The 27848-nt window shown below is 41.4% G+C and overlaps 2 protein-coding genes across 2 annotated transcripts; one reads left to right on the forward strand and one right to left on the reverse strand.

The window, feature by feature from the left end:
* Window positions 1–368: 368 nt before the first annotated feature.
* LOC109040102 (uncharacterized) lies at window positions 369–2278 on the reverse strand. The gene has a single exon (XM_072297388.1). The coding sequence runs from the start codon at window positions 1002–1004 to the stop codon at window positions 465–467; it is 540 nt and encodes a 179-aa protein (XP_072153489.1). The 5' UTR covers window positions 1005–2278; the 3' UTR covers window positions 369–464.
* A 19064-nt stretch (window positions 2279–21342) lies between these two features.
* Window positions 21343–26738, forward strand: LOC109041764 (larval cuticle protein A3A). The gene is made up of 2 exons (XM_072297390.1): window positions 21343–21580; window positions 24954–26738. Exons 1-2 carry the CDS (start codon window positions 21569–21571, stop codon window positions 25467–25469), a joined length of 528 nt encoding a protein of 175 aa, XP_072153491.1. The 5' UTR covers window positions 21343–21568; the 3' UTR covers window positions 25470–26738.
* The last annotated feature ends 1110 nt before the right edge of the window (window positions 26739–27848 follow it).

A 27848-nucleotide genomic window follows, 5' to 3' on the forward strand; every position in this document is an offset into this window, starting at 1 on the left:
TTCTTCCTTCATGTGCGGTGGTAATGTATTGAAAACCTGTTTCTCTAAAAATGTATTTCTTAATATCCCGCTTTCTCTTCCTCTTTGCTCCAACACCAAAACAAACAGGCAATTTGTAGACCAATTGGACTTCATTTTGCAATTAGGGACTACAATTTCTGGCTCATCCATTTTATATACGTAGGGAAAGAAATGCTACATACGTTGTTTCGCTGAGCCAGAAATTGTAGTTCCTACTTGCAAAATCTACTCATAGTTATGTATTTGGGGGTCATTAAAAAAGAGTCTCGTTTTTTCTAAGGATTTTTCAATGTACGATTCATCCCTAGCCCATTGTATCTAAAAAGTCTGGGCTTTATCTGCGTAGGTTAAACTTCCATCAAACGGAAGACTGAGCTCTTACCGCAACTTTCGTTGGATAAAATGACCAGGATCACTCGTGTAACTCATAAAATCAATTTATTCTAGACCAAGGGGGCATCATTCGTGGTGTTTATGGGCTGGCTCGATGACGTAGGCTGGCGACGGAGAGAAGTACACCGGGGTGGAGACGGGGGTGTAGGCAGCGATGGGCTGGTGTGGGACACGGGGCTGTGAGCAGCGACGGGGTGGTGGACCGGGGCAGCGACAGGGTGGTGGACAGGGGCTGAGACGGGGTGGTGTCCACCCTCCTTGTGGACGGTGGCTTCGAATCCGTGTCCGTTGTCGGCATAGTGGACGACGCGCTTGCTGCCGTCAGCCTCGTAGAGGGAGTAGAAACCCTTGACGTGGTGGCCGTCCCGGGTCTCTTCCTGGGCCTTCACGTCGTGGGTGTGGGGGTCGTGCACGCTGTACGCGAACTTGTAGGCGGGGTGCGAGTCGTGGTACGACTCGTGGCCGTAACTTCCGTGGGACACTTCCTCGTGGCCGTAACTCCCGTGAGACGCTACTTCGTGGCCGTATGAGGGGGCTGTCTTCACGTAGGACGAGGAGCTGGCCTTGTATTCGCAGCTTGCTACGGCCATGAGGGCGGATATGATGAAGAGCTGTAAAAACGAATTTTGAGAAGATTAACGGAAAGTCGGAATCCTTTAATCGGCCACTAAACAAGGTCTTAAATAGAAAGGATCGTTGCATGTTTCTCCTCAAACTATTATGTAGAAAACGATTCACTCAACTAGAAGTTGGGAAATCAAGTATTGAATGAGGTATTGAAAAGTATTTTTAACACAGATCAAATTAAAGTTGGATTACACAAATGACGACAAGTATTTTTTAAAATTTAACTGTTGTTGATTGTAAACAATCATAAATTGTCTAGGAACTAATTTCCAAACTCTCCGTCGTGCGAATCGTTTTCCACTTGAAAACGTGCTGCGCAGTGCTATAATTCATAACTTTGTGTGGAAACTCATTGGAGATATTTCGGCGCAGTTATGAAATAAGGACCTTTTGGCGTTTTTCAAAATTCAAGTTTTGGCAATGATCAGGGCCGAATTTACCTTCTTGCCGCCCTAGGGCCGCCTGTATTTTGCCGCCCCATTCTCATTCGTGTTGAAACATTGATACAAACCATCAAGTAAACGTGCCGGAGGAGGAGGGGTGTATAAGACGCGTTTACTCGTGTTGGGCACATTTTTTGTGAAAGCCCTCTGTCAACACCAGCCAAAGTTCACGGAACTTAGCGCGAAAGTTAAGTTCCGTAAATCAATCTCTGTGTGGACAAGGCCCTTCATTTATAAGAAATGAACGAAAAAATTGTGAAAGTATAATCATGAATGTGGTTTAATAATTTTAATTTCCGCCACCGCGCCAATCGCACTGAGTTTGGCGCAATGCGTGAAGTATCCCAACAGCCTCGTAGGCGCTATGCGGTTCACGCTGACCGCATTGTTTTTGACGCAATGCGTGAAGTATTCATGCAGTCTTGTAGGCACTATGAATTTCACGTCAACCGCTGCTGACCGCACTACGTTTGACGCAATGCGTGAAGTATTCATGCAGTCTTGTAGGCGCTGATATGTGTTTCATGCTGACCGGCGCGGCGCGGCTCGCCGAGGGCTTCTCCTTTTCATCTCAAGTCCTCGTCATCATTGCTCTCTGCGCCGTACCGCTCCAGGCCAAATTGCGTGTTTGGTTTCTCTCTCAACTAGACTAATGAAAAAAGCTGTCTCTTGTATCACCGAAAGACGAACAAATCAGAAATTACTGTACTTTACCTCTCAGGAAATGGGAGATTTTGTCGCCTTTTCTTGTTTGTGATTTTTTTTCTGAATCTGGTTTTTTTTATACCTACATTTGAAGCAATTGCAAAATTTGCCGCCATGGGCCGCGGCCCATGTGGCCACCACCTAGATCCGGCCCTGGCAATGATACACAATTTTTTTCAAGGAATCAACTCGGGCAACATTTCCAAAGATTGTAATCGCTAGGCCGAAGGCTGATACAAAGCGACATTCAAATAGAAAATTTAGATTTTGAGGTTTTGAATGACCATTGTGGATCCGAACTTTAATTAATTATTTAATTATTGACGTCCAGAAATAAGTAAAAAAAAATCATCTCTGGTCGATGAGACCGAGAGGAGTGAAACCACGGTGTGCACTTGTGTGATGGATGACGTCCTGTACCACAATTTTCAAATGACTATAGTGTAGAATATTCTACGCAGGAATTCGGAGCTGTGGGTATGTTTTATCAGCTTCAGCTAGACTATCAGAGCTAGCTGTAAAACAGAATTTTATGACAGGTGCTCTCCCTAGAGTGTAAACATAAGTGAGTGAATAATTTAGGAATAATTTGAAGCTTACCTTGAATGCCATTTTTGAGTAGTGCTGGAGATTGATGTCTGTTTGAAGCAAGGAGATGACTGAAAATCTAGAGCTTTACAGCGAGTTTTATACCCAAAATTCAGGCGAGTGAAAGACAAGCTGAAGTCAAGCAGAAAGGACCGGTGGGGGCCAAAAGTAAGCGTGTGAAAATTAACGAGCGTGAAGAGGAAAGAAGCTGGTCGGATTCACCTGGCGTCCTGTTTGTATTCGGCAGACCTTAATCCTTGTGTCATTATTACGATATCTTATGATCAGGGTGAAAAACGAAAAACTCGCGTCTTAATCGTACCGACTCAAAAACTCCGCTGTAGTGCTTCGTTTTTTCTTCTTTTTTTGCAAGAAAAACTAATCATGTTTGACATTTCCAGTTAATATTGGAATTACGTTGGAAAAAAAAAAAAAAAAAAAAAAAAAAAAAATAGTGAACGTTTTAAAACTTACAATTTATCTAGTTTTCTTAATTGAACGCAGATAAAATATCCCGAGGAAAAAACACAAGAAAACGAGTAACCACGGCTGAAAATCAATGAGCACAAAGCCTGGTACGTTTTGGGGTGGTCTCAACACCCTCTTCAACCAGGAAACAAAATATATATGTAACTATAAAAATCCAGACCCTCAGACCCCTATTCGTGATAGCAAGAGAAACAAAAATGTTCTGTAAATTTTTCTGTATTATGGGAAGAAATCTGCAACGTCGCTAATCAGGATTCGTGTTTTCCCACTTTCAACACCGATTTGCGATTCTCCTTTTGAATCTTAAAAATTATTTGTCTCATAAATTGGACGCATTCGAATCAAAAGGAACGATAACCATTCTGAGTTAGTTAGTTAGTATAATTTGAAGACATTCAGCGTCTCAGGCTATTAACGTCTTTACAGATAATTTTGAAAATGGGAGTATATACGAAAATTTAGATTTTTAAATTAAGAGAGGTGAAGAGTTTCAGAATTTTGGTAGTAATATTGGGTTCATCGCATGTAAGTGGGTTTGTATTTCTGTTGATTGTAGGGGAGTAGATCTGTGATTGGAGATATCGGAGCCAAGAGATTCATAAGAGTACATACATGACAGGGCTAATGTCACTAATGGAAATAGTTCCTTTTGATTTAACTGCGTACAGCTAATGATGTGGATGTAACAACATTCGTGGGTAGAAAGTTACTATTCCTTATGTCGTCAAAAAGCTCGCCGTAATTTGAAGCTCTGGTCACAAAATGGCGTTTCGATGACTTAAGCTTATAGATTAGCAAATAATAAAGATCCATCCAAACACCTAGTTTCTACATCCAATATCAACGGACATATCACTCATCGAAAACCACGGCGTACATCCATTGCGCTAGTACCATGGTTATTTCCCACAACCACACGTTTGTATTGATCCGGGGTGCTGAGGTGCACTTCGTGACCCCTAGATAGGTTTTTCTTTTGTTATATTCAAGTCTATTTTCTAATTTTCTAATTTTGGATCTCTTCCATGACAGATTCGTGTGACAGGAAGGCGTCGCAGAGCGCCATAGTGCGCCGTAAAAGTGACTTGTACACCAGGGACGGACTGGCCGGGGTGGCGATGGGGCGATCGCCCCACTTTCATCGGCCAAAAGGGGCCCCAGAGGGGCCCCTTTTGGCCGATTTGAAGGGCCGTATTTCGCCGTTTCGAAGAAGCGCCCGAGGGCTTTTTCGGTTCGTCCTCGAGAAAGGGCCCCGAGACTCCTGAGAGGACAGGACACTTTATTGCTGATTCGGAGAGCGCCCTGAAGGAGCTTTTTTATGCCGTATCTAAGGGCGTTGCATTTTGAGAGCCCTTTTTTCTGATTCGAATAAGTCCAAAGGGGTCCTTTTTTGTCATTTCGGAAGAGCCCTGAAGGACTCATTTATTGCCGATTCGAAGAAGACTCGATGGAGCCTTTTTTTGCCGCTTCTAAGGACCTTAAAAGAGCCCCTTTATCTGATTCGAAGGAGTCCTTTTTTGCCGTTTCCAAGGGACCATTTATTGCCGATTTGAAGAGGCCTTGATGCGGTTTTATACCGCCTCTAAGGACCTTCAAGGCACCGGGCTCTTTATCGCCGATTCGACAAAAGGGTCCTTTTTGCCGGGGGCCCTTTGGTACTGATTCAGAGAGGCCTCGAGGGCGCATTTCTATGCAATTTTGAACTTTGGAGGCCCCTAGTAGGGAACCTTTCCTACCTTCCTCAAGGGATTTCGTAGGGGCCTTCGGCGATTTTTCCCCCCTTTAGCGAAATCCATAATGGGGGCTGTCCATAATATACGTAAAGCAGTTTTTCCGATTTTTTTACCCCCATCCCCCCTCCGTAACGCATGATCGATTTATTCATTCATTACGCGTCATTTAACTAGTAAACGGCACTGATTTTTCTATGAGCAGAGCGAAGAAAGGATCCAATAAAACGTTCAAAAAAAAATTAAGACAGTTGTCAATTTTGGCGGCTAAAAAGTACATTTAAAAAAAACAAACGAACAAAAAAATCCGAACTGTGTTTTTCAGAATGTGTTCTTTTTAGACTGTCACTATTACTATTCTACTTGATTCTATGTATCTTCTGTATACTAATTTAGCTTTGGCACAATTTTTCGTTGGAAGAGGAAAATAAAAGTTGAATTCCAAGTATACAACGGATTCTCATTTTTTCATCCAGTTTAAGAAAATATACTAAGTTTTGCATTTCTGGTCTCTTTTTGGATAATGTTTCAAAAATAATATTAAAGAATAGGGTCTAAAATAGCGAAAAATTCATTCTAAAAGGGCCTAATTTTCAAAATTTTCCGGGGGGGGGCCCCCGGACCCCCCTTCTACTGGGGGGGGCCCCCGGACCCCCCTTCTACTGGGGGGGCCCCCCAGACCCCCCTAGGGGCCCGCCCCATACTTAATTTAGGGCCAATCCGCCCCTGTTGTACACATACATACACACTTATATTTTCTCTGCGAGTGGTCCCCTCAAAAATTTTCGATGGTCCTCAAAGTCTTGGAGCTTTTGGAGAGTGGAAGAGGCCCTGAAAAAAGGATTTCAGTGGTCCTGGGGCCGTGAAAGTTTAGGATTTATGGCTCCGAAGTGAGAGCATCTGGGACCCTTTGTTTTCTGAGAAACGTGGACCGCCTGCGATTCACGAAGTATACAACCCGCAATGGGCGGGCCCATATACCCACGAGCACACCGGGCCCTTGAGTGCTAAATCGGCTTTGGCCGTGTTTTTTGAGGGCGGTCAATATCGTGGACGTAGGATCTTGAAGTTCGAACAGATTTCAATATTTTTGCTGTTCTACGATCTGAAATCATCAAAACTCGATTCTACGACTTCCTAGCACGACTAACCTATTCGACGGAATTTCAAGATCCCGCGAACCATTTTCAATTTTCATGCGTCGCGATTATTGCGCATCGGTAGACGGGGAGCGTCGTCTACGTCCAGCACCTCCAGGCCGGTCCGGTGGGCAGTGGGCATCGGGCATTACTCTTGAGCATGGAGCAGACTGACCTTGAGGCCAATCAGACACCGGCGCGGAGCGGCGGCGAGGCGCCCGGCCCGCGACGATTCCACCGGCCGAGCCGCGGCCGCAGCGAGCCGTAACGCACGGGCACGAGAACCGCGCTTCAGGCTCCGGGAGCAGCGTCGGGTCCAGCGCTGCCGGGATAGCGAAGAGAGCTGTAAGTGCAGTTCTGTATGAGCCGTGATTAGCACATGCTGTTATGTGTCTCGGGGCTCATCCCAGCATGCACTTACTGCTCGCTTCGCTACCACGGCAGAGCGGAACAACAATGTAGCGACACCGGCTTCACAACGGTCATCCAGATTCCAGCCAGATCACTTCTTCGAGTACTGTCGCTGTCGCGGAGCCATATGCCTCGCATTTCAAGTGCCTAGCAATCCAGTCGATGACATTATTGTCGCCCGCGTAACCACGCCAAAATTCTTATTTTCTCACCTTTTCCCGAGCTTTACCAGGATAAGTCAGTGGGACTGAAGTCCTGATAGTGTAGTAGTTTAGAGCAAAAGGGTCGTAAGGGGCCGGACATAAATAAGGCGGATAAAGAAAGGTGGTCGCATTTTGAGTTGAGCCGCCATTTTAAAGGTTGTAACGTGTAGAGGGTATAATGTATGTATGGTTTAGGTATGCTTTTTCATGTAAAGGAACCGATTGAAGATGATTGTGTCGTCATAACATTTCAGACTTTCTTCAAATACTTCAAACCCTAGGGTACATGCTTCGCCATTCAATCAGGATGTACCTGATGCCGTGTGACATCAAGAGGGTACGAGATGCGACCACCATTTTTTATCCACCTTGGTTCGTAAAATATGTAACGCTCTGGGGAGGAGCGCGTTACGCCATTGTGTCGATACGAATTAATCAAAGGATAGGGACCTGGGACCATCGTCCCAAAAGGGGGACGTTCTGGAGCACAAGAATGGGCCCGTAGCGCCAATTTATCGAAATGTAGATGAAAAATTGTCGGGATTTGGCAATTTTCCATCCAAAATTCATCGCGAAACGTTATATAATTTGGAGGAAGAGGGGTCTAACAATGTGCATGTTCAGTAATTTTTCTAGGGAGTTCAGACATATGTAATATGGATTCTTTACGAAGAGGTAAGGGGTGTCAAAAAATCTGATTTTCTATGCTATATACATTTGATGAACGGTTCCCAACGAAGAAAATTAATGAAAGTCAAAAATAAAGTAAAAATTGAAAAAAATCATAATGCAGCAAAAAAATAAAAAGAAGTATTTAGTGCAAAAATATAATAAGAAAAAATAATAAAATTCAAAAATAAATAATACACTTTAATAAAGTATAAAAAGGCTTGGATCAGAAATGTTGTAATAAAATAAAAAAATAGTGTTAAAAAATTAAAAAATTCCATTTTGATAATCATGAAAATGAATGAAATCGAATTGAATTATTTGAGTTAAAAAAATAAACTAAAATAAAAAAAATTAAAAACATAATTTAAAAAATCACTTATTTATACGAAACATCTTTCAAAAACATTTAAACGGAAAAACAGTGCTTTGAGACCATGAATTTCCCATGTAATTTCAGGAACTTACTGAAGAAATGCACCTTTGAGGCCGAGAAGCGCCTTGCGGGGCCGGGCCACGTAGCAGTCAGGAGGGGTAGTCTCGATCTGGTCACCCCATAATAGCAACCCTCAATTGCAATTGGCGACAATAGAAAGGGGAGGGGACTCGGCCGCCGAAACGTGGAGTCCCCATTGAATGAGTTTCATCGATCGGAGTTTTCGTCGGCTGAAGGCGAGGGGAGGGGAGCCGGTCTCGAGGGGTTGAAACTGTACTACACCCAAGCTTTCCACCCTCGGCCGAGGACTGCTTACTGCCCTCTGCCACCCTGATACTCAAAGCTTTCCCCGACTTTCATCTGTGACGAGTTGAACTCCGCGCAGTCGCCTTGTGACTTTGATGGTAATTTATTTGCAGCTTTTAAGGAAAGCTCAGTTTCCGTGGAACTTTCACTGCCACCCACTCCCGCTTTTGAGAAGCTTCCGAGCCCTTTGAAGCAAGTTCTTTCTACGCTCGCCCCCTTTGTGTCCCTCGCGGCTGCGATAATAGCGCCTGTTTCTTTACACTTTGACTTTTGTCTTGGTTCCTACCTGAAGAATATTGCTGTTCCTTTTTTGCGGAGACTCAAATTTTAGATAAATTTTGTTTTAATAATTGTAAATGCATCACAGCACTGGAAAAAAACACATTGGATCCAGAGTCCAGACTCTTGAAAACATTGACAAGAAAAAAATACTCTGGATTCAATCGGATTTTTGCTTGAATCGAAACGAAATCCGTTTAAATTAAGAGGCTTGGTTCTTGATTTAAAGCTAGATTTCGATTGAGTCAAGAGTACTTTTTCTTGTCAATGTTTTTAAGAGTCTGGACTCTAGATCCATTGTGTTTTTTTCCGGTGCAGGTTAAAAAAACTGTTTATAGACCCGACCCACCTAGGAGTCTGTGCATGTTTTTGTATTATATCTGATGCTTGTATAATGCTCGAGAAAAAAAAAAAAATAAATAAAATAAAAATTACATGTGCCCAGACTTTTGTCGACTTTTAAAAACCTGCGAGTCTTGCATGTTTTAAATGCAGGATTTCTTATATTTTGGCTCTTAGAAAGCAAGAATCGGCCAAAATACCAATTTCCCTCAAATTAGACGCAAATGAATCTTTCTTATCATTTTTATTCTAAAAAATGAAAAATCCAGGAAATTTTCAAAAAATTAGGTCGACTAATTTTCCAAAAAAACAGTGTAACATGACCGCAGGTCTGCAACACCACAAACGGAAATACGTGGTCTAGCACTTTAGCCATCGATATATGACCATGCACGCCCATCAATCTTACTCCGCCTGAACCAATGAAACGATTCGACACTGCTCAATACAAAACGGCTCCCTGAAACCATGCATTACCTCTTTGAGTTACTCGGATTAACGCGGGATTAATGGTTAATCGATTCGTTTTTAATTATTTTAAACAAATGCATCGGCAACTCAGCTTTACTTTGCACCGGTTACGCAAGACAACCATTTCACCTGATTCATCTGTGGGATCGACGGTAGGTGGACCACTGCGCTGATAGACAGACGTGACTAATATTCTTATCGGGCGTTGTCAAATTACCCAAAATAGGTGACTTTTCACCGCGAAGTAAGACCGGAAATGACTCGTTCACATCTTGAGTGGGATGCGGCTAAAGCAAAAACTAAGAAATTGAGCGATAAATATTTATCGCCGAAACAACTTTCCCTGCGGCCGACGGACAGGACTCATAGGAGAAAATTGGCAGGTTTTAAGCTTCATTAAAATAATTTATCGAATGTGATAAAAAATAATTAGTACCTTTATAGCCGACGTTTTGTGGAATCCTGACGCGCACAAAATCGCCTTCATATCGATGTGTCCGCAACCCCGCAACTCGACGGTGGCGATCGATTACTTGCCTTTAAAGCTCCCTTTCCATGGGGCTCTTCGTAGGATGCCTCCTTTTATGACTGTTTTAAGGACTGCTAAGGCACGTGCGTTGACTGGAGGGCACTGGGCAAAGCTAAATCTGACCGTCAATTGAATTTAACACTTAAAATGCAAAAATTATGCTTTATCTCATCTTTATCTTGTAATTTTTCATTTATTTAATTTCTTTTTTTATTTTATTCATTAACCTTTAATGTTTCGAATTTTTCATTGATATATCTATATTTTTTTATCAGAATTTACCCTGGTACTAGGTGCCCAAAACGGGTCAAATGCTAAAGACTCGGGTACCTTACTTGCCTCAAGTGTGTAAAATTGGAAATGAAAAAGAAAAAAACCGAGCACTTAAAAAAAATCTAAAAAAGAAAGAGGGAATCGGTGCCCCAAGCTACGGTAACCTTTCATCATGTTTCATGCGTTAAGAATTACGGACTTAAGCATGAATCGGAGGATATGTTCTGGGGATTTTAGGAACGAAAACCAAAGTTTAAGAAGAGGAAAAGAAAACGATTAATTCAAGTTAAGGAGACCTCTAGCCATGTCTTATGCGCCAAGAGTCACCAACCTCTGCATGATACGGATGAGATGAGCAAGGTCTATAAGCTTATTATTATGATTTTATTCACGATATGGCAAATGTGCTCGCTAGTTTGATTATTGTTTTAGCTCACTCCCGTGCTCCTGTTATATCCTCCCATGTTTTGTTTATGATAATTTTTTATGGTCGGGAATTAATTGCACCTATTGTAATTGATTGTGCTGATTTCGATCGACCCGTAAATCTGCGCGTTGCTCCAGTGCCCCCGTGTTCCTTGATAAGTGGCGCAGGCCATAACGTGTTCCTGTTCCTTTGTTAGTCTCTGGAAACTGTGCAAAAATGTTAAACACTAATGAGATTCCATCTCTTTTGTCATATTATTCGCGTAGAAAATGACACAAATTAGGATCATTCGAATTTGAGACAATTTTGCAGAGTTTTCATATTTGTATGACTTTTTTTCTGGGCTAAAGACATGACTGGAACCAACGGGAAAGCGCTGGCCCTCCTAGAATATTCTGTTTCAGTCCCTTCCAAATTAGACGGGTTTTTCTAAATAATTTCAAGGCATACTTGCATCTTTCATGTTGTGATTCGATAAACTTATCGGCGAGAATAGCTCAAGATTGCTCCAGAAACGACTCAATTTTTCAAAAATTGAAGAGAATATTTCTGATTATCTTGACCTACGAATACTACACTGGTAGTTTGTGAGTTGTTTGTGGCGCCTTGATGCAACTATTCGTGTTCCATGAATGTGCGTATAGCATGTTCAAAATTGAAGGCACTTTCGCTTCTCGCGTCTCCTCAGAAATGCGTGAGAGATATCGTCACTAGTTTTATCACCCAAATAAGAGATAGCTTATGTATCGAAACTAGGTATTGCATTTCAATCCTTTTACTACAAAAAAAGCGCCGTTGTCTGATTGGTCAACGTATTTCAGGGTTTCATGGATTTTGTGGTTTCCGACTTTTGAAATTATTTCTGAACAAAATTTAATGGATATTTTCGCCGAGAATTATCGTTTTTTTTGTTACTTCTATTCATCTCTCCCTCGATGAAACGAATCTGTATTGATTTGTTTTGTTTGCTCAAATACTAAGTTTGTTAAAAACAAATCATAAGCGAGTCCCACTACTCTTCTGGGCCAATGCGTAGCGTACGTATAAGTAGTTGTGCATATCATGTAGTTAAATCTAAATTTTCGTTTATACTCCTATTGTCAAAATTACCTGTAAAGACGTTAATAGCCTGAGTCGCTGAATGTCTCAAAATTATAATAACTAACTAACTAAAGATTGTTTTTCGTTCTGTCATCAATCGGCTACCGTCCAGTGGCGTAGCGTGAATTACGATATATCGATTGTTGTGCCATTTAAACCTGTGATAAAGGATCGATAAATAGGGTGTTCGCAGCGAACACCTTAATAATCGATTCTTTACCATAGGTTTAAATGGCATAACAATCGATATATATCAATTCACGCCACGCCACTGCTACCGTCACATTCGCGGCCGAGGCTACTAGCAATCTGCGGGTTGCTTCATATTTTTACCGACCGTAATTAACTCTCAATATTATGACCCGCGCATCGACTCTTTTCATCCGAGTTGCCACTTTTATCTAAAAAATAAATAAATAATCTTATCATCATGAGCAGCCAGAGCAAATGTATTTGATAGACCCGGTACATCTTTTTCGCGTAGTGTAAGAAGTTACTCGCGCTTAGATTTGTTCAATGATTACTGATAAGTAATTGGTTTAACAATCCCAAACTAATTTTCAAAAACTCGCGTAGCAAGGTGTCCATTCCGACATTTATCCGTCATCATTTGGTGAGTTCTATTTTCAATAAACCGCTCATCAATCATCATTAGACCAAAAGTATCGCGTTGGCATCCGAACATTACTTTTGTTCCATCCGATTACACTCCTGAAATTGTTAAAGCGCGGGCTCCTAAAATTAGTATTGTCTTTGGATTTAAAGAGAAATTCATTGATTTTGGAGATGATGTTGAGAACCGAAAAAATGAGTCCACGGTGACAAGTTTTTGAACAGTCCGGGAAAACCTAGGAAATCCAGTAAACTACACGAATCTGCAAAAATGTAGAACATTTCTCCATCCAACTTTTTTATAATATGCTCATTCTTCAGTTGGTCTGTCTTTTCGTTTTATTAAAAAAAAAAAAATCTCTCTCTTTTAAGGTTTTTTTTTTAATCACGAACTGGAGTCTTCAAATAGGCTCATCGATGTAACTGTTGACTGTTGCCTTCCAAAGATCGTCAGGCCGACAGTCTCTGAAGGTAATTGATATAATTCTGACACTTCATAGATCAAATCATGAATTTTTCAAAGAATTGTGTACGGATCGGTCGGAATATCAAAGAACTAGTCAGGAGAATTAAGAATTGACCAGTTTGAGACCCATGAAACAGGGATCCAGACTCTTAAAAACATCGACAAGAAAAAGTACTCTTGATTCAATCTGAATCTAGCTTAAACCAAGAACCAAGCCTCTTAATTTATGCGGATTTCCTTTTGATTCAAGCAAAAATCCGATTGAATCAAGAGTATTTTTTCTTTTCAATGTTTTCAAGAGTCTGAACTCTACAACTGAGTTTTTCAAAGAATTTTGTACACATCGGTCGAAATGTTAAGAACTAGTCCGAAAAATTAAGAATTGACCAGTTTAAGACCCCCAGTTAGTACGTGGAGAAGAACCGTTAGTCATTACATATTTGCTGCACGGAGGATGGCAACGCTTCTTCTCAAAACGGATTGTAATTACTGTCCACGCGCCTCAATGCGGCCTAAACGGTGAGCAATCGCATATATCGTTGCAGGAGGACTCCGCTGGTTGCGTCTGTTTATTTAGCATCGATCAATGAAAGTTCAAGCGACCTTCTGCATTCAAACCATCGCAGAGGGAATATAACGACTACGCAACCGCAAAAAGCGCGTAAATCCATCGTAGGCAATTAGTCCAATCGGGCACTCTGTCAAATGCCGAGGCAAATATTCTCCCCCCGACTAAAATCCTGATTCTGACTGCTAATTTTCAAAAAAATTACCGACTAAAATCCTGATTTGACTGCTACTTTTCAAAAAATGATCACCTATTAGTCTTTATATTAGGTAGGAATTACTGTGGTCTTATTTTTCCGATCATCGCACTGATGGAATCTTGGAAATTCGCAATATCGCAAACTGAGTTTTGTTTTTGTATACTTACGCCATTTACGGTTCTATTTAATGATAGGTTCTGCGCCGTAAATGCCGCAAATGAGATATGAGGGTCCCGATTGGTCATATACTTACCTCCAGGGTAAGTTACGTTTCGCCCTTAATGTGCCATTAGACATCTTATTTCAAAGCACACATGCATATTAAAAATTAACGAGGGAGGTACCAATAATTATGAATCAATTAGTTTTATTCTTGGCGAATGTCAGAATATACTACGTATTCAACTAGTACGTTCAGTCCCTTAACTATTCGCCAGGAATGAACTTGAATGAAACTAGAATCCAAAGGTATCACAGCAATGCCCTGCAGATTATTTCCCCGTAAAACTCAGCCTGTTGCTTTGCGCGGGGAAATACAACTCAAATTTTAGTGCGGGGCAATGAAACCAAAGTTTTGCATTCGATTTTGCTCACAACCAGTGTGTAACTTTGAAAGTTGAAAATTTAAAAAAAAAGAAAAAAAAAGAAAAAATACACGACCTACGATTTTCTCGGACAGGGAGCTCTCCTCGCAATCGTTCACCCCCCCCCCCCCGCGTCGGGAGCGCCGCGCCGCGGCCTGCGTGCTGCCGGCACTAAACGCGCAACAACGCCTACAAACCCAAGGGGCTACTTCACGCATTGCGCAATGCTTGAAGTATCCCTCTAGGTTTGTAGGCGCCAGTGTGCATTTCGAGCTGGCAGCACGCCGCGCCGCAGCGTACCATAAACCTGCTTACAAGTAATGGATCAGGGTGTTACTGAAAGGTTCAGCCCTATAAATCTGTGGGGTCCAGCCCCACAGCTTTCGGGTCCAGCCCCACAGGCTGTATCTAGGGCTCAGCCCCACTGCCTGTAGTCAGCGCTATTTGACCTACTGTATAGGTCTAAACTCTAAAACTGTTTTTCAGTGTTTTGAGTAAATATCACGGTAACACAAGCAAGTAAAACCACATTATATGCACTTTTGAATCATCTACACGCAAAGTTTACCTTTTTTGGGGCCCTGGGAGCCTCATACAGCCTGAAATGGCTGAGCCAATCACGATAGATCCGTCAGTGGCCTTCAAAAGCACTCTAGATTGCATCGATTAGATCGTTAGTGCGGGGCTCTAAAACACTGAAAAAAAAGTTGGGATATACAGACATACCGTACGTTCCGGGCTTAGAGGACGAAAATTCCGGGTACTTGAGCCGTAGCTTCGATTGCTCCGGGTGCTGCACCCGGAACATTCAGCCTCTGAGCTCAGAACGCGGACGGTCTGTCTACATAGCACGTAAGTACGGCTCCTACGGTCGGAGTTTATTTTTTTAGTGAAAAGGTCGTCTTTAAGTTTAAAAACTGCTGTCTACTGCCCGTCCCGTCGAACGCTCCAACACTGAAAAAAAAATCTCGGTGTATTTACGAAGAAAAGGGTAAAATTACCAAGAATTCAGGGTTCTATTTGATCCCAGTTTTTTCTTGGTAAAATTACCATTTATGGAATTGGTAATTTTACCGAGAAATCTCGGTAAAATTATTGAACTTTCTCGGTAATTTTACTGGACCTTGGTAAAAATGCCAATATTTTTTATCGACTGTGGTAGAATTACCGAGATAAAATGGCAAAGTTACCGGGAATTGATTACCAATAAAAGTGGTATTCTTACCTGAAAAAAACAGTAAAAATACCGGTTTTTAGGTAAGCTTCCTAGTCTGTCTTGGTAAAATTACCAATAATTGGTAAAAAAAAGTGAGATGGTAAAGGTACCAACGGACCTTGGTAAAAACGCCGAGAATTTTTTTTCAGTGAAGGTGTATCGCGTATCGGTGAGCTACAAGGAGCAGGAGCAAGTCGAGAAGATGAGTCCATTTGGCCGGATCTTTGATTCAGCTACCGATGTGATGTTGTGCCGGCTCAACGCCACCGCTCATCGCGTTAGTTGCACGCGACAAAATTACTCTTATTCCCTCGCGGTGGCTCGCGGCCCGCCATCAGTTGAACGCCCTTGAATCAATTTCTGTTTGACAAAAAGAACAGACATGTCCGGCTCCTCGTCTTCCTCCGCCCTTGCCACATCTCACCCGAAGAACCCCACAAAGATAAAATGAAAGGAAGTGCGTAAAGGACGATGTAAAAAACCAGCTCCAGATGAAGTTAAAAAAAGAACAGACACTAGCGATGACCATGTTTTATACAGGGTGATTCGGAAGCCCCGCACCACCAGCACCAGACATTACCCCTGTAACTTGTAACAAATCGAGATAGGGACTTGGAATCTAGGGAGTGCTCCTATGTCGAGGAAAACGACTTTCGGGGGGACTAACTTTGAACTTTGAACTTATAATAACTTCGAAGGGGCCACCCAAGAAATGGGGCAAATAACTTTGAAGGGACCATCCTGACAGTGGGGCAAAATCCTAGGGTTATGGGCGTGGTGCGGAACTTTTGGATTACCCTGTATTTGACTGGAAGCACACGAGAAAAATCTTGAGCTATTATCTTTTCCTTTGATTGAAACCGGGAGCGGAATTTGTTGCAACGAACGTGAATCCTCAGTTGCCATTCGGTTGCCCAAGCAAGTGTTCGATTTTGTTTCTCTCGGAAGAAAACTGCGTAGATACCATAAGAGGATTCAAGTCCCCGTTCGCCCCAAAAAAAGGAGGAAGAATAAGAGAGAGGAAAGAAAGAAGGAAGGACGCTTATATTTGGGAGATATTGATGACGAATTGACTCAAACTGCAAATCGGATGTTTTAAAATTTCGAAATCTTCTGAGTGAAGCCCCCTCCACCTCCTTCTCCCGTTTTATGTGTCTGGATCCGCCTATAGTGGAAGTTGAGTAAAAGGTGGGCGGCAAAGAGTGAAGAAAGAAACACTGAAAAGAAACTCCGGCCTTGAAAGCCGTACTTACTGGCTAGGTAGACATAATACTGTCCGCGTTCCGGGCTCAGAGGCCGAAAGTTCCGGGCGTAGCACCCGGAGTACTCGAAGCTACGGCTCCAGCGGGAACTTTCGGCATTTGAGCCCGGAACGGACGGTTTATCTATACAGCCCGTAACATTTTTTGCGTGAGGGCATCAGAAGATGTCATTTTCTTGTTGATCCACAGGATAGAGTTTGATTGCCATCGGGAGTCGCATCGCGCCGTGCATCCCTGCAAATTCTGCACTCCAAGATGTTTTTAATTATTTTTCATCAATATGACAGGCCTGCGTTTCCGCATCCGAATGTCCGAAAGCCAAAACTGAAGCACGCGTGCGGATGATGAGGAGCAGTCTCGCGCCAGCCCTGAAGCAAAAGACGTACAACGCCAACATTCAAGCAGTTATCGATTTCGGGTTCTTTGAATTGCAGGCGATTGAACTTGAATTCACCGCGTCAAAAGTCCATTCGATTTTTCTCACTGAGTCGTGCTTGGTTTGCAACGCGGTCTTTTCTGCCTCTCTGTTGAGTCTCTCTAAGGTGATTTTATGTGATCTAGGGACGAGATATTCGCCACTGCGTTGCGCTGGTATATCTCCATGCTACACATTAATCCAATACTTTTAATTTCTATCAATCCAGATATGATAATTATTTAAATCTAAATAGTTTATAAAAACATTAATATGTGGAATTAAAGATAACTTCAGTTTTTAGATTATTAAGATTATGTCCTTGAGAAGTAATAATTATCGTTACGTACAAGTTAATGCAAGAAACTGATCCATAACGTGTAGCAGCATTGATACTGAGTAGAATGACATCAAATTTGTTAAGATTCATTGTGAAATACCTGAAACTACGATAACGGGCGTCGCCCATTCACTCAATGTGTAAGAGAGAGATAGCGCTATAATGACTCTCCAGTAGGCCCATTTTTTCAGCTAGATTTCATTTTGGGTTGAATACAAACTTTAACTCAAATAATATCTCGCAGTACGACGACCGTGCGTTCCACATGAAGTATTCTCGATAAAGAAACGTTTTGTGGTATCGAGGTCTAAGTGTTGGTGGTCCGTTGGTGCAGCACTTAGGAATGTCCCATGTGCAATTGCAGTCGCTGAAAATGTCCGATCCGAAAAAGTTTCTGCAAACACCGGCTTTCCTAATTGCATTCATTTGTCGGAGCGGGACCTTTCTCAATCCTTCCGAGAGACTCGAACGCATGGTGATAAAAGTAGAGCAATAAAACACCCCCTCTCTGAACCGCGGCTAGTGACAAGAGGACTTAAGGGCTTGGTCTCGTGACGAAACTAACTGGCCCCGTCGCGTAACTGCGTCTAGCCTAGACCGGCCCGCTCATAATCATAACATCGATATTAGTACTCGGCAATCGAACGTATTTCTGCCAAACGGAACTATGTGCGTTATAACGTGAGCCCTGCTATGCATATATTCTTATGGGTCTCAGGGCTCATGTTTTAATGCACTTAGTTCCGTTTGGCAGATACGTCCAATTGTTCGGCTCAGCGTTGCCAATTAATCATCGCAGGACACTGATTGAAGGCCCAGCGTCCCGTTTGCATTTTAAAGATCGCCATGATGCTTTAATGATCGAATGATCGAATAAATGTCCTCGTTTAGCTCACTATAATATCCATGGCCAAAGTGAGAAACCACGTATCTTCATTTCGATGCTTCACGATGTCTGCTACTATTTTAATTAATCAACGGAAAAAAACCAACTTTGGAGCTGGAACGTTGTAAAGAATATTCTGCTGACACCAAAGAAAAATCCAGGAAGTTTTCAAGGCATCAAGTTGACTAGTTTTTTAAAGAAAAAATGAAGTATGACAGGAAGTCTTCAACGTCGCAAACGGAGATACGTGGTTTCGCTCTTTTGCCATCAGTAAACAATTGACCGAGTTTCACAGTAGCTATAGCTATCCAAGTCGCATTTTGGGTTTAAAAATGAGTATGATGCATGATTCAAGTGGTGGTAACTTTTCTCATGAAATTTAAAATCGATGAACGACGTTTTGAACGTGAAAATGGTTGTTAAACGTCGACCTTCAAATTGTGTCCTACGGAAGTATGAAAATTTCAAAACAAAATTTCTTGGTTACAACTTGATGCGCTTTTGGTGCGTTTTCGTTAAACTTGCTCCATTTCTTCCGGGTTGGGCTTTGCGTTTTCTTATTCTCCGAGGATAGGATCCGTCCCATTGGAGTATTCTACAACAGACCTATGTGAAGGTGAGAAATATGGGGTGTGCTCGTTAGTTCTCTTTGCGTAAGAGTGAATGAGAATAATAAAGCGCCAGTGACGTCAGTGGCAACGAACGAGGATAAGCTCCGAGGACGCGGGAGCGGGGACATCGTCGTCGGGCACTTTAACTCATGAGCCCTGTCTACAACGCTCTCTTGCCATGCCCGCGGCTCATGAGTTTCGCATTCAGTTGGCACATAGGTCTGTTTGATAGAATGTAAAATCCCGTTTTTCCAATTCTTCAAAAGGAATCACGCCCACTTTTACATTGCTTCCTATGCAGCTTCGACGAGCACACCCCATATTTCTCACCTCCACATAGGTCTGTTTGGTTGAAATACGTCCATTTGAAAGTCAGATAACCAGCAGAGTATTATACATGCTACAGCAAGTATTTGAAGGAGTATCGTTAACATATAACAGGGTGCCACGTGCATCGTTGTCAGGATATACGAGGCCAAGACGGCTTCATTTCTACTAATATGAAATGGACCAAGTTCATCACACGGAGAAAAAAAACTTCGTGCATGGGACCCGAAGTTGAGGTCATATGGACCTCTGAAGTTTTCGGATCACGTATCTAAAAACTTGAGGTCCACCTGCCGAAGTTCGGGTCAGACATCTGAAGTGCTTCGATATATACCGAAGGGTTCGGGTCACACATGGAAGGAACCAACCCACATTAAGTTGAAACTGAGGAAAAGAGGTTTGAAGTTTTACTCTGCCTAAGGCTCAATGTAGAAAAAAAACTTCAACCCCTCTTTTCACAAACTAATTTCTTTTTTTTCGACCTCCAGATTTCGGCAGGAAGAAAATAAACGGCTAATGGAACTCAAAAACATTCTTAACTCAATTTTTCGAAAATGTGGGTTGGTTCCTCTCTGATAAACTCAGTCCGAATGCGGAAATCCGTTGAGCACGAACAGTTGGAACAAGGCGTAATTTGGTCGCAAAGCTTTCTCGTCTTCGACTGAAAAGTGCCGCCATAGCACTTTTCTGATGACTTTTTAGGGTACCTTTTGGACTTATCGCACGAGTTGGCAACCGTGTGGACGTAGGCTCATTGACTCTGATGGAGTTGCCATTGACCAAATATCCCTGCCTCCGTTAGCGTCAGCACGGTGGCAACGACTGATGGAGTTGCCATTGACCAAATATCCCTGCCTCCGTTAGCGTCAGCACGGTGGCAACGAGTGCACTCGTCAGCTCAGTGCGTCACGCCACAACCACGCAACTCCAACGCAATTCCCGAGCAGATAGGCGGTTTCTGTTTAGCGCGGTAGTACGCACCCGCTGATTACCAGGAACCTGACCGCGCGGCCCCGGCCCTGCACCAGCTTCTCCCCCTCCCCCCACGACCCCCCCGCCCCCCGCGTAGCACGGTCACGCCCTTAATCAAGTACCCCTATCCACCCGAAGTTGCCAAACAGTGGCGTCTTTTCAGCTGCATTTTTGTGCAGGAGACAATTTTTTTGGAGTTGAAAGATCTTGTGGGGAGAGGGCCTAAAATACCTCAAATAATACATCAACACCGCCAAAACCCGTTCAAAGGATCAAATTTTCATGTTCAGAAAAAAGAGTATCCTAAGCAAGTATCCCTATCCACCCGACGTTGCCGAGCAGTGGTGTTTTTTCAGCTAAATATTTGTCTAAGGGACAGTTTTTTTTTGGAATGGAAAGAGGCTATCGAATAGAGCTCCAAAATAGCTCAAATGATGCATCAATACCGACCAAAAAACTTTCGAAGGATCAAATTTTCAAGTCCAGAAAAAAAGTGGCTTAATCAAGTATCCCTATCCACCGGAAGCTGCCGAACAGTGGCGTCTTTTCAACGAACATTTTGTACAAGAGTAGTTTTTTTTCTGGAGTAGAAAGAAACTATCAAAAGGGTTTAACAATACCTCAAATAGTGCACCGATACCGACCAAAGAGCCTTCGAAGGATCAAACTTTCAAGTCCAGAAAAAGAGTAACTTAATCAAGTACCCCTGTCCACCCGAAGTTGCCAAATAAGTGGTGTCTTTTTCAGCTGCATTTTTGTACAAGAGGCAATTTTTTGGAGTGGAAACAGGCTGTTGGAGGAGTTCCAAAATACCTAAAATACTCACCAATACTGACTGAAAAACCCTTCAAACGTTCAAATTTTCAAGTCCAGACAAAAAGAGTATCTTAATCAAGTACCCCTATCTACCCAAGGTTGCGGAGCAGTGACATTTTGATTGCAACTACATTGTTGAGTTTTACTCGTATAGATGCATCCAAAGGACTTGTTCTTCCCCTCCCCCCAAAAAACCCGTAAATATACCCCTGAGAGGTATCCATACTCCCCAGAACCCTTAATGGATGGGGCCAAGGGAAGATCCACCCATCGCGAATTGTCCACAACATGTTGATGACATTCGCTGTCAGTGTTTACCTAAGGTCGGTAAAAATTGTCCTTTTTATGATGCTATGTTAAGGATTCACTTTAACCTCCCTTAATCACACTAAAAACCACATGAAGCTTTTCAAGAGAAGGAGCTTTTTCAGGAACGACTGTGAGTACGGCCCAAGGTGCTTTTGAACTTTGATAAAGCGATTGTGAAAGTCGAGCCCCGAGGGAGCCTTTGTTCGCGAGACAGACGATTGATTTCTTATCAAGGTTGGCAACCGTGTTATGATGCTGAACCGCACTTGACGGACACTGTTACATTTAAACGGGCTCGCCCTATGCACCTATATATACGGGCGACAGGTCGCAATCACCACAAAGTCTTTTGTGGGTTCAGCAAATTTTATCGAGCAGCCAAGTAATTACGCCGGATCCCGCGATGTTCTCCTCTGTAAGTCTCTAACTTTCAGTCAAGTGTGTGTTTTTCTAATTTTTTTATCACAAATTTCGTGAGAAATTTTATCATTTTCGAAAGTGCAAGTGCTGTGAAATAACGGATACGCTGGGAAGTGCATTGCGTGGGCAACCACCCACCGGTCAGTTACCCTTTTTTGGGGTTGTGTTAAATTCCCACGAGTGCTTTTCCGAACGAGTTCGCTCAAACTGCAATGGAGAATTTGCACAAAAATGTTTCTATTGCTTCATCTGAGTGTGCTTAAGGGGCTGAGTTCGCGGTATTTTTTGTAAATTTGTTTTAAATGGGAAATTGTAGAAAAATAGATTGGAAAAAGAGAAAATTTGCCGCTTTGTAACGTCATCTGGCGGCATTTGCCGTTTAAACACATGCGTTTCAGCAGATTAGGTTATTTTGTGATATTTCTTCCAATTTAGAAACCAAGAATATCTTCTTACTCGGTTCTCCCAGTAATGTCATTTTGTCAAATTGACGAAATTTCAGACACATGCAAATTCTCCATTCTCCGAGTCCGAATGAGCTTATGAATCAACTTGAGAGGGTTACTTGCCTTCTACTCGGAAACCATATCAAACTTTTTTTCTTCTTTTTTTCCGTATTAATGATGGAAAATCTCTGGCATTTTGCGATTGTTCGAAACGAATCTAACGGACTCTACGAAAGATCTAACGAAAGATATTAATTTCATATCGAGGAATTCAAGTTCCATATTCGTATTTTTTTAAACAAAATAAATGTCCGATATCATTGAATAATAGTTAATTTAAAGTTTACTCTCTCCCCTAAAGATATTTTTGGAATATTTTGTTGTGATTATGGCACTAGGAGTAACAGCTCACGATGATGCGTCAAATGCATTAGTCTTTAACCAGCTAGAACAGTGTCGAGAGTCGTTTGTATAATCTACTCCTCTTCCTGAGAAAGCCTCACGATTTACAAAGTGAACAAAGTAGATTTTAAGGAGATCTTAAACGTACCATCATGTTAATGAAAAATTTTTCTCGATCCTTCAGTAGCATTCAGTACAACTTCGGAAACAGATCCCTACAAGAGATTGAAATGATTTGCTGGTGCGAATAAAAAGTAATTATTACAACAAAACAATTCTGCGAGTTACATGTTGACTTACTTTTTTTGTAACGGTCCGATCCTTTGTTCACATTTATCCTGTGATTATACACGATGACCATTTCAAGTGCTCAATGCCTCATCTTCAAGTGTAAAATTTCGCTAATATTACGAACGTCAAACGTTAAAACGATGTAAACACGAAAAACTGTACAGTTTGCATTGTTACGGGACTTTTTTATAAAATTTTAAGAGTGATTAACCGGTATATTCACTTGATATCACTTTGTTGTTGATGCTGACTGTATGCGACTTGTAATGTAAGTGCTAACTTGGAGTCCATATCAACAACAAGGTGATTACAAGTGAATATACCGGTTAATCACCCTTAAAGTTTTTTTTAAAAAAGTTTCTGTTCCAACTGAACAGTTTTTCGTGTTTTATCGTTTGGCATGCGTAAGAATCGGGAAATTTTACGCCTGAAGATGAGTTATTGAACACTCAAAATTGCCATTGTGTAATCACAGAAAAAACATGAACAAAGGATCGGACCATAACAAAAAGTAAGTCACCAAGTAATGATGACATCCGACAAAGTGGGGACCCCCCCCCCCCCCCCCCAATTCTATGAGTTTGATCAACTTCTTGGTATGTAAGTATCTGCTTTAAAGTATTCAACATCCAAAATATTTTTCCTTTGTATTTAACTTGCATTTTTGTAGTAAAAAAATTTATTTTGATCATTTGAAAGGATTTACTTTTAAAGCTATTGTGTTGAATATTATTTTGGCTCGTAAGAAATCGAACTTTTCATGATGCTAAGTTAAAGGCCCCCTCTAAACCACCCTGAATAACAATGCATATATCATATGGGCACTACCTATAGAGAGAAGCTGTTTAAGAAATACCTTTGATTACGGTTCTAAAATGTTGTCAACGAAAACATTCTGCTTGAGTCCTAGGCGATTATCCAATTTTTTCCAAGGCGATACATTTCAATTTTTTTCGAAAAATCGCGAGATGCCAGGGATTTTCCAAGATTATACGGGAAAAAAGGAAAAAAGTTTTATATGTTTGCCGAGTAGAAGGTGAGTAACCCTCTCAAGTTGATTCATAAGTTTCTCGGACTCGGAGAATGGTGAATGTTCACGTGGCTGAAACTTTGTCAATTCCATTTGTAAAATGAAACTAAGTACTGGGAAAACTGAGTGCGAGGATATCGTTGGTTTCTAAATTGAACAATTATTGGAGGAAATATCACGAAATAACCTAATCTGCTAAAGTACATGTGCTTAAATGGTAAATGCCGCCAGATGACGTCACACGGTCGCAAATTTCCTTTTTTTTTTAATCTATTTTTCTACAATTTCCCATTGCAGAAAAACACTACGCAAAAGATCGCGAAATCAGCCCATTACAAGCACACTTAGATGAAGCAAAAGTCTCCCGGTTGAATCAAAGTTTCAAACCCTAATTTTCACTATTAGTGATGTTTTAATTTAATCATTTCATTTCTCCAATTTCTCATTTAAAGGACTATTTCTCAGCTCCGTCTCAAATATTTCTCGGAGTACCACAAATCTATCACAGTACTACTTTTGAAATGGAAATTTCCGCACACTGAGAAAAAAAAGTATAGTTTGAGTGACAGTAATTTTACTATACATGGTCATCAATATCGGACTCTATGGTCGCAAAGGCCCTAACTTTGATCGCATTCACCAAAAGTATGCGATAGTGAAACTGCAGAAATGCATACCTCGGTATGCGACGCGGCGCGGCGCTGCAGACTCCCCGTCATACTTTATTTTCTACGTGAAAGACTACCAAACGCCATTTCTTGCAAACCTCGGTGACTTTTATCCTCCGTGTGGTGAATATTCTCTAAGCATTTCAAGCCGTAATGTTGGTAAGGTCACCTTTGAAAATATAAAGTATGAGCGGTGGTGTTGAAACTCTGCAGCCGAGTTACGCGTTTTTTGCAGTTTTACCATCGTATGGTAAATGCTGCGAGATGTCTAGTGGTCTTCACCCTTACTTACCACTGTGTCCAAATTCAAGTCGACTAACTCACCATAATTTCTGATGAAAATCGCCTTATTTTTTTTTTAATTTTTTGATTTTTTTTTTTTCATTGTAGAGTTGTCGTATCTCCTTCATGAACAATTTTGGAGCTCAGTGCATTTCGTATACTTTTAACTCTAAACAATTCCTCGAATCAAATATCTTATTGTATCGAATATCTTATTGTATAGATCTAATATCCTGTTCTTGCCCACAGCTATCAGTGTTCTCCATGGTGCTGGCCGCCGCCACCGCCGTCTACGCCCCGGTCAAGCCTGTGGCCTACCACGCTCCCGTCGTCGCCGACCCTTACTACGACCCCAACCCCGCCTACAACTACGCCTACGACATCAACGACCCCACCACCGGAGACTCCAAGTCCCAGCACGAATCCAGACAAGGCGACGTAGTCCAAGGTAGCTACAGCCTCACCGAGCCCGACGGCAGCCGCAGAACCGTGGACTACACCGCCGACCCCGTCAACGGTTTCAACGCCGTAGTCCACAAGGACACCGTCGGCCACCCCGTCGCCGCCAAGGTCCCCGTCGTAGCCCATGCCCCAGTCGTAGCTCACGCACCCGTCGTCGCTCACGCCCCCACCTACGTAGCCCACGCTCCCGCCTACGTTGCCCACGCACCCGCCTACGTCGCCCACGCACCTGTCGTAGCCCATGCTCCCGTCGCTTACACGTCCCACTACGCCCCTGCACCAGTCAAAACCATCTACGGTTAAGATAGTCCTAAAAGTTCACAATGATCGAAAGTCGAAATCGAAAATCCTATGTGCACGACCAAACTGGGATTCAGAGTGAGCTTGAAGTGGATACATCATCACATGGTTTAACATATCAATGGCTGAAGTAGAAAAATGCGTATCTTTAGTTGGACTGCGTTTTAAGATAAAAACTAATATTTCTGGCTCACCCACAAACGCACCTATTTGCACAAATGCTATTGTTTCTGAAATGAACCAGAAATCGCAGTTCTCTGTTGCAAAACGTAGTCCAACTGCGACTTTGCGAATCTCCGCTCATGTTTTAGTTTTTTTGAAGAAAACCAACCGAAAAATTGCTCTAAAAATTTCTGTCAATTTTTATTCACTCACTCATATATATTCACAGAAATTTTCCGAGTGACATTTTGGTTTATTTCTTTCAAAGAATAAAATGAAACTTATTCGGAGATTTTAAAGCGTTGCAATAAAATTATACATTTTTCGTTTTTAGCCATCGAATGGGTGCCTTTTACCTCAACCTCACCTTGAATTTCATTACGATCGTGACCATTGATAAGGTAAATACCTGTCAGTGGGTTTTATGGTTTAAAAAGCTAGCGTGCCATCTTTTATAAATAGTAAAGTTACCCTAGGATTATTTCGTAATTAAAATGGTTAAATGAACAAGGAACCAGAAAAAACTGGTTTTTGAAAACTCATACATAGATCTTTCTTTTATACAACATTGCAATACAGTGGGTGTTTTTCTTAAGAATTTAAACTTTCAGCCAAAGAATATGATTTATCAATTTAAAAAGTCGAGGGGTACATTTTAACCCACAATACGAGTATCTTCGTTTTCAAACCTATACTTTAGTTTGCTTTTGCTCAAATCTGATGTAAATACTAATTTTCAAATTTACGGCATGTGGAAGTCCGTATTACTCAGAAGTGATTTGTCACCAAGAAAAAATTCAATCTTTCTCGGGCAATTCCTACAGTATAGCCTCAGAATTAAAGTTCTAACTAGCACATATTTCTGCCATAAAGTTGTATTCACAGTCGAAATTCATCGTTTCATTCTATATACTTTTATTTAACTAGGTTTATAAGAATGTGATTTTCGTTTGCTCACTATCGTAAGATTCCTATTTGATATGATTTTTATGTTTGTCTTACTTTAATTGAATAAGTTTTACGAAGTGAACTTGTGAAGCTTGTTCACAATTTGTGCTATGCCCCTGGAAATTAATATGATTTTATAAATTATTGAAATTTCACCACTAATTTTAATAGTTTGTTTTCTTTTCCCACCATCCCAATATCCATGACAAAAACGAGAATATTTTCTCACGAAATTTCGCAACTAGAAAGGTGCCTATACTCCTAGTTGTATTTCTTGAATTTTTTAGACCCCTGGATATGGAAACTTCTTTTGATTCTAAAGATTTGCCAAATATTAAAAAATGAGTATCTGAGAATTTTACTCTTCAGACCGGAATAAACATCCTATTTTCAAATTCGATCTTCATTTTGCAAAAAATATTAACGTATAACAGTATCTCGGTGCAGAAATTATTGCAATTCTCCCTTTAAATAATTATGAATTTTTGAGAACAAAATTTTTTAAAGTTTGAATGAAAAAAAAAGGATTTTTGGATAATCTTGGATAATTACTTTTGGAGGTAGGGCATTTTGGAGTCGTTGACATTACTTTAAGGGCCCCATTCATAGTCACTCCTCAAACAGCTATTTTCGAGTTAGGGAGGTCTCATATCTACCTTAAATACTCGTGATGAAGAGAGGTTTAAGGGTACATTTAACATCTTATCAAAAAATAGACAATACTTGTAGCTTTAAAGTAAAATTCAGCTTTACGTTGGAAATGGATTCTTGCCAGGGACAAAAATGCCCCCCCCCCCCCCAAGCGTGAAATATACAGAAGAAGAAATTACACGATGTTGATAAGTTGTGATGTACGTTAGGATTTCCCTTCAAAATTTGCAAAACGCATGATATATTTCCTTTTGTATTTTGTATTGTTTACACAGCAAAATCATTGTTCCCTTGTGAGGCTCAATTTCTTAAGGTTCACCACTAAATCACGTGTGGTTCTTAACAATTGGCATTCTTTTGATGCCATGATCAAGGTTTACTTGAAATTTCCTTTAGTTACAGAGTGAGCCATATGGGTCCTCGGTAAGGAAAATATATTTTTAAGGAAGTACTCTGTATACAGTCCTGACTATTTCTCATCTCTCCCAGTTTCATACCTGAGAAAATTCAATAATGTGATCAACATAGTATCTTTTTTGCGACAAAGCATCTTGAATGAGAATTCTACCGATAAAATATAACCCTTAAGCTCAGCCATGAATTGTGATTTCAGCAATAAAA

Source organism: Bemisia tabaci, chromosome 2 (genome assembly GCF_918797505.1).
Source record: "Bemisia tabaci chromosome 2, PGI_BMITA_v3".
Classification (NCBI taxonomy): Eukaryota; Metazoa; Arthropoda; class Insecta; order Hemiptera; family Aleyrodidae; genus Bemisia; species Bemisia tabaci.

Bases quoted from the DNA above. Each gene is read 5' to 3' on its own strand.
- LOC109040102 (XM_072297388.1), bottom strand. From the start codon at position 1,004: ATGGCCGTAGCAAGCTGCGAATACAAGGCCAGCTCCTCGTCCTACGTG.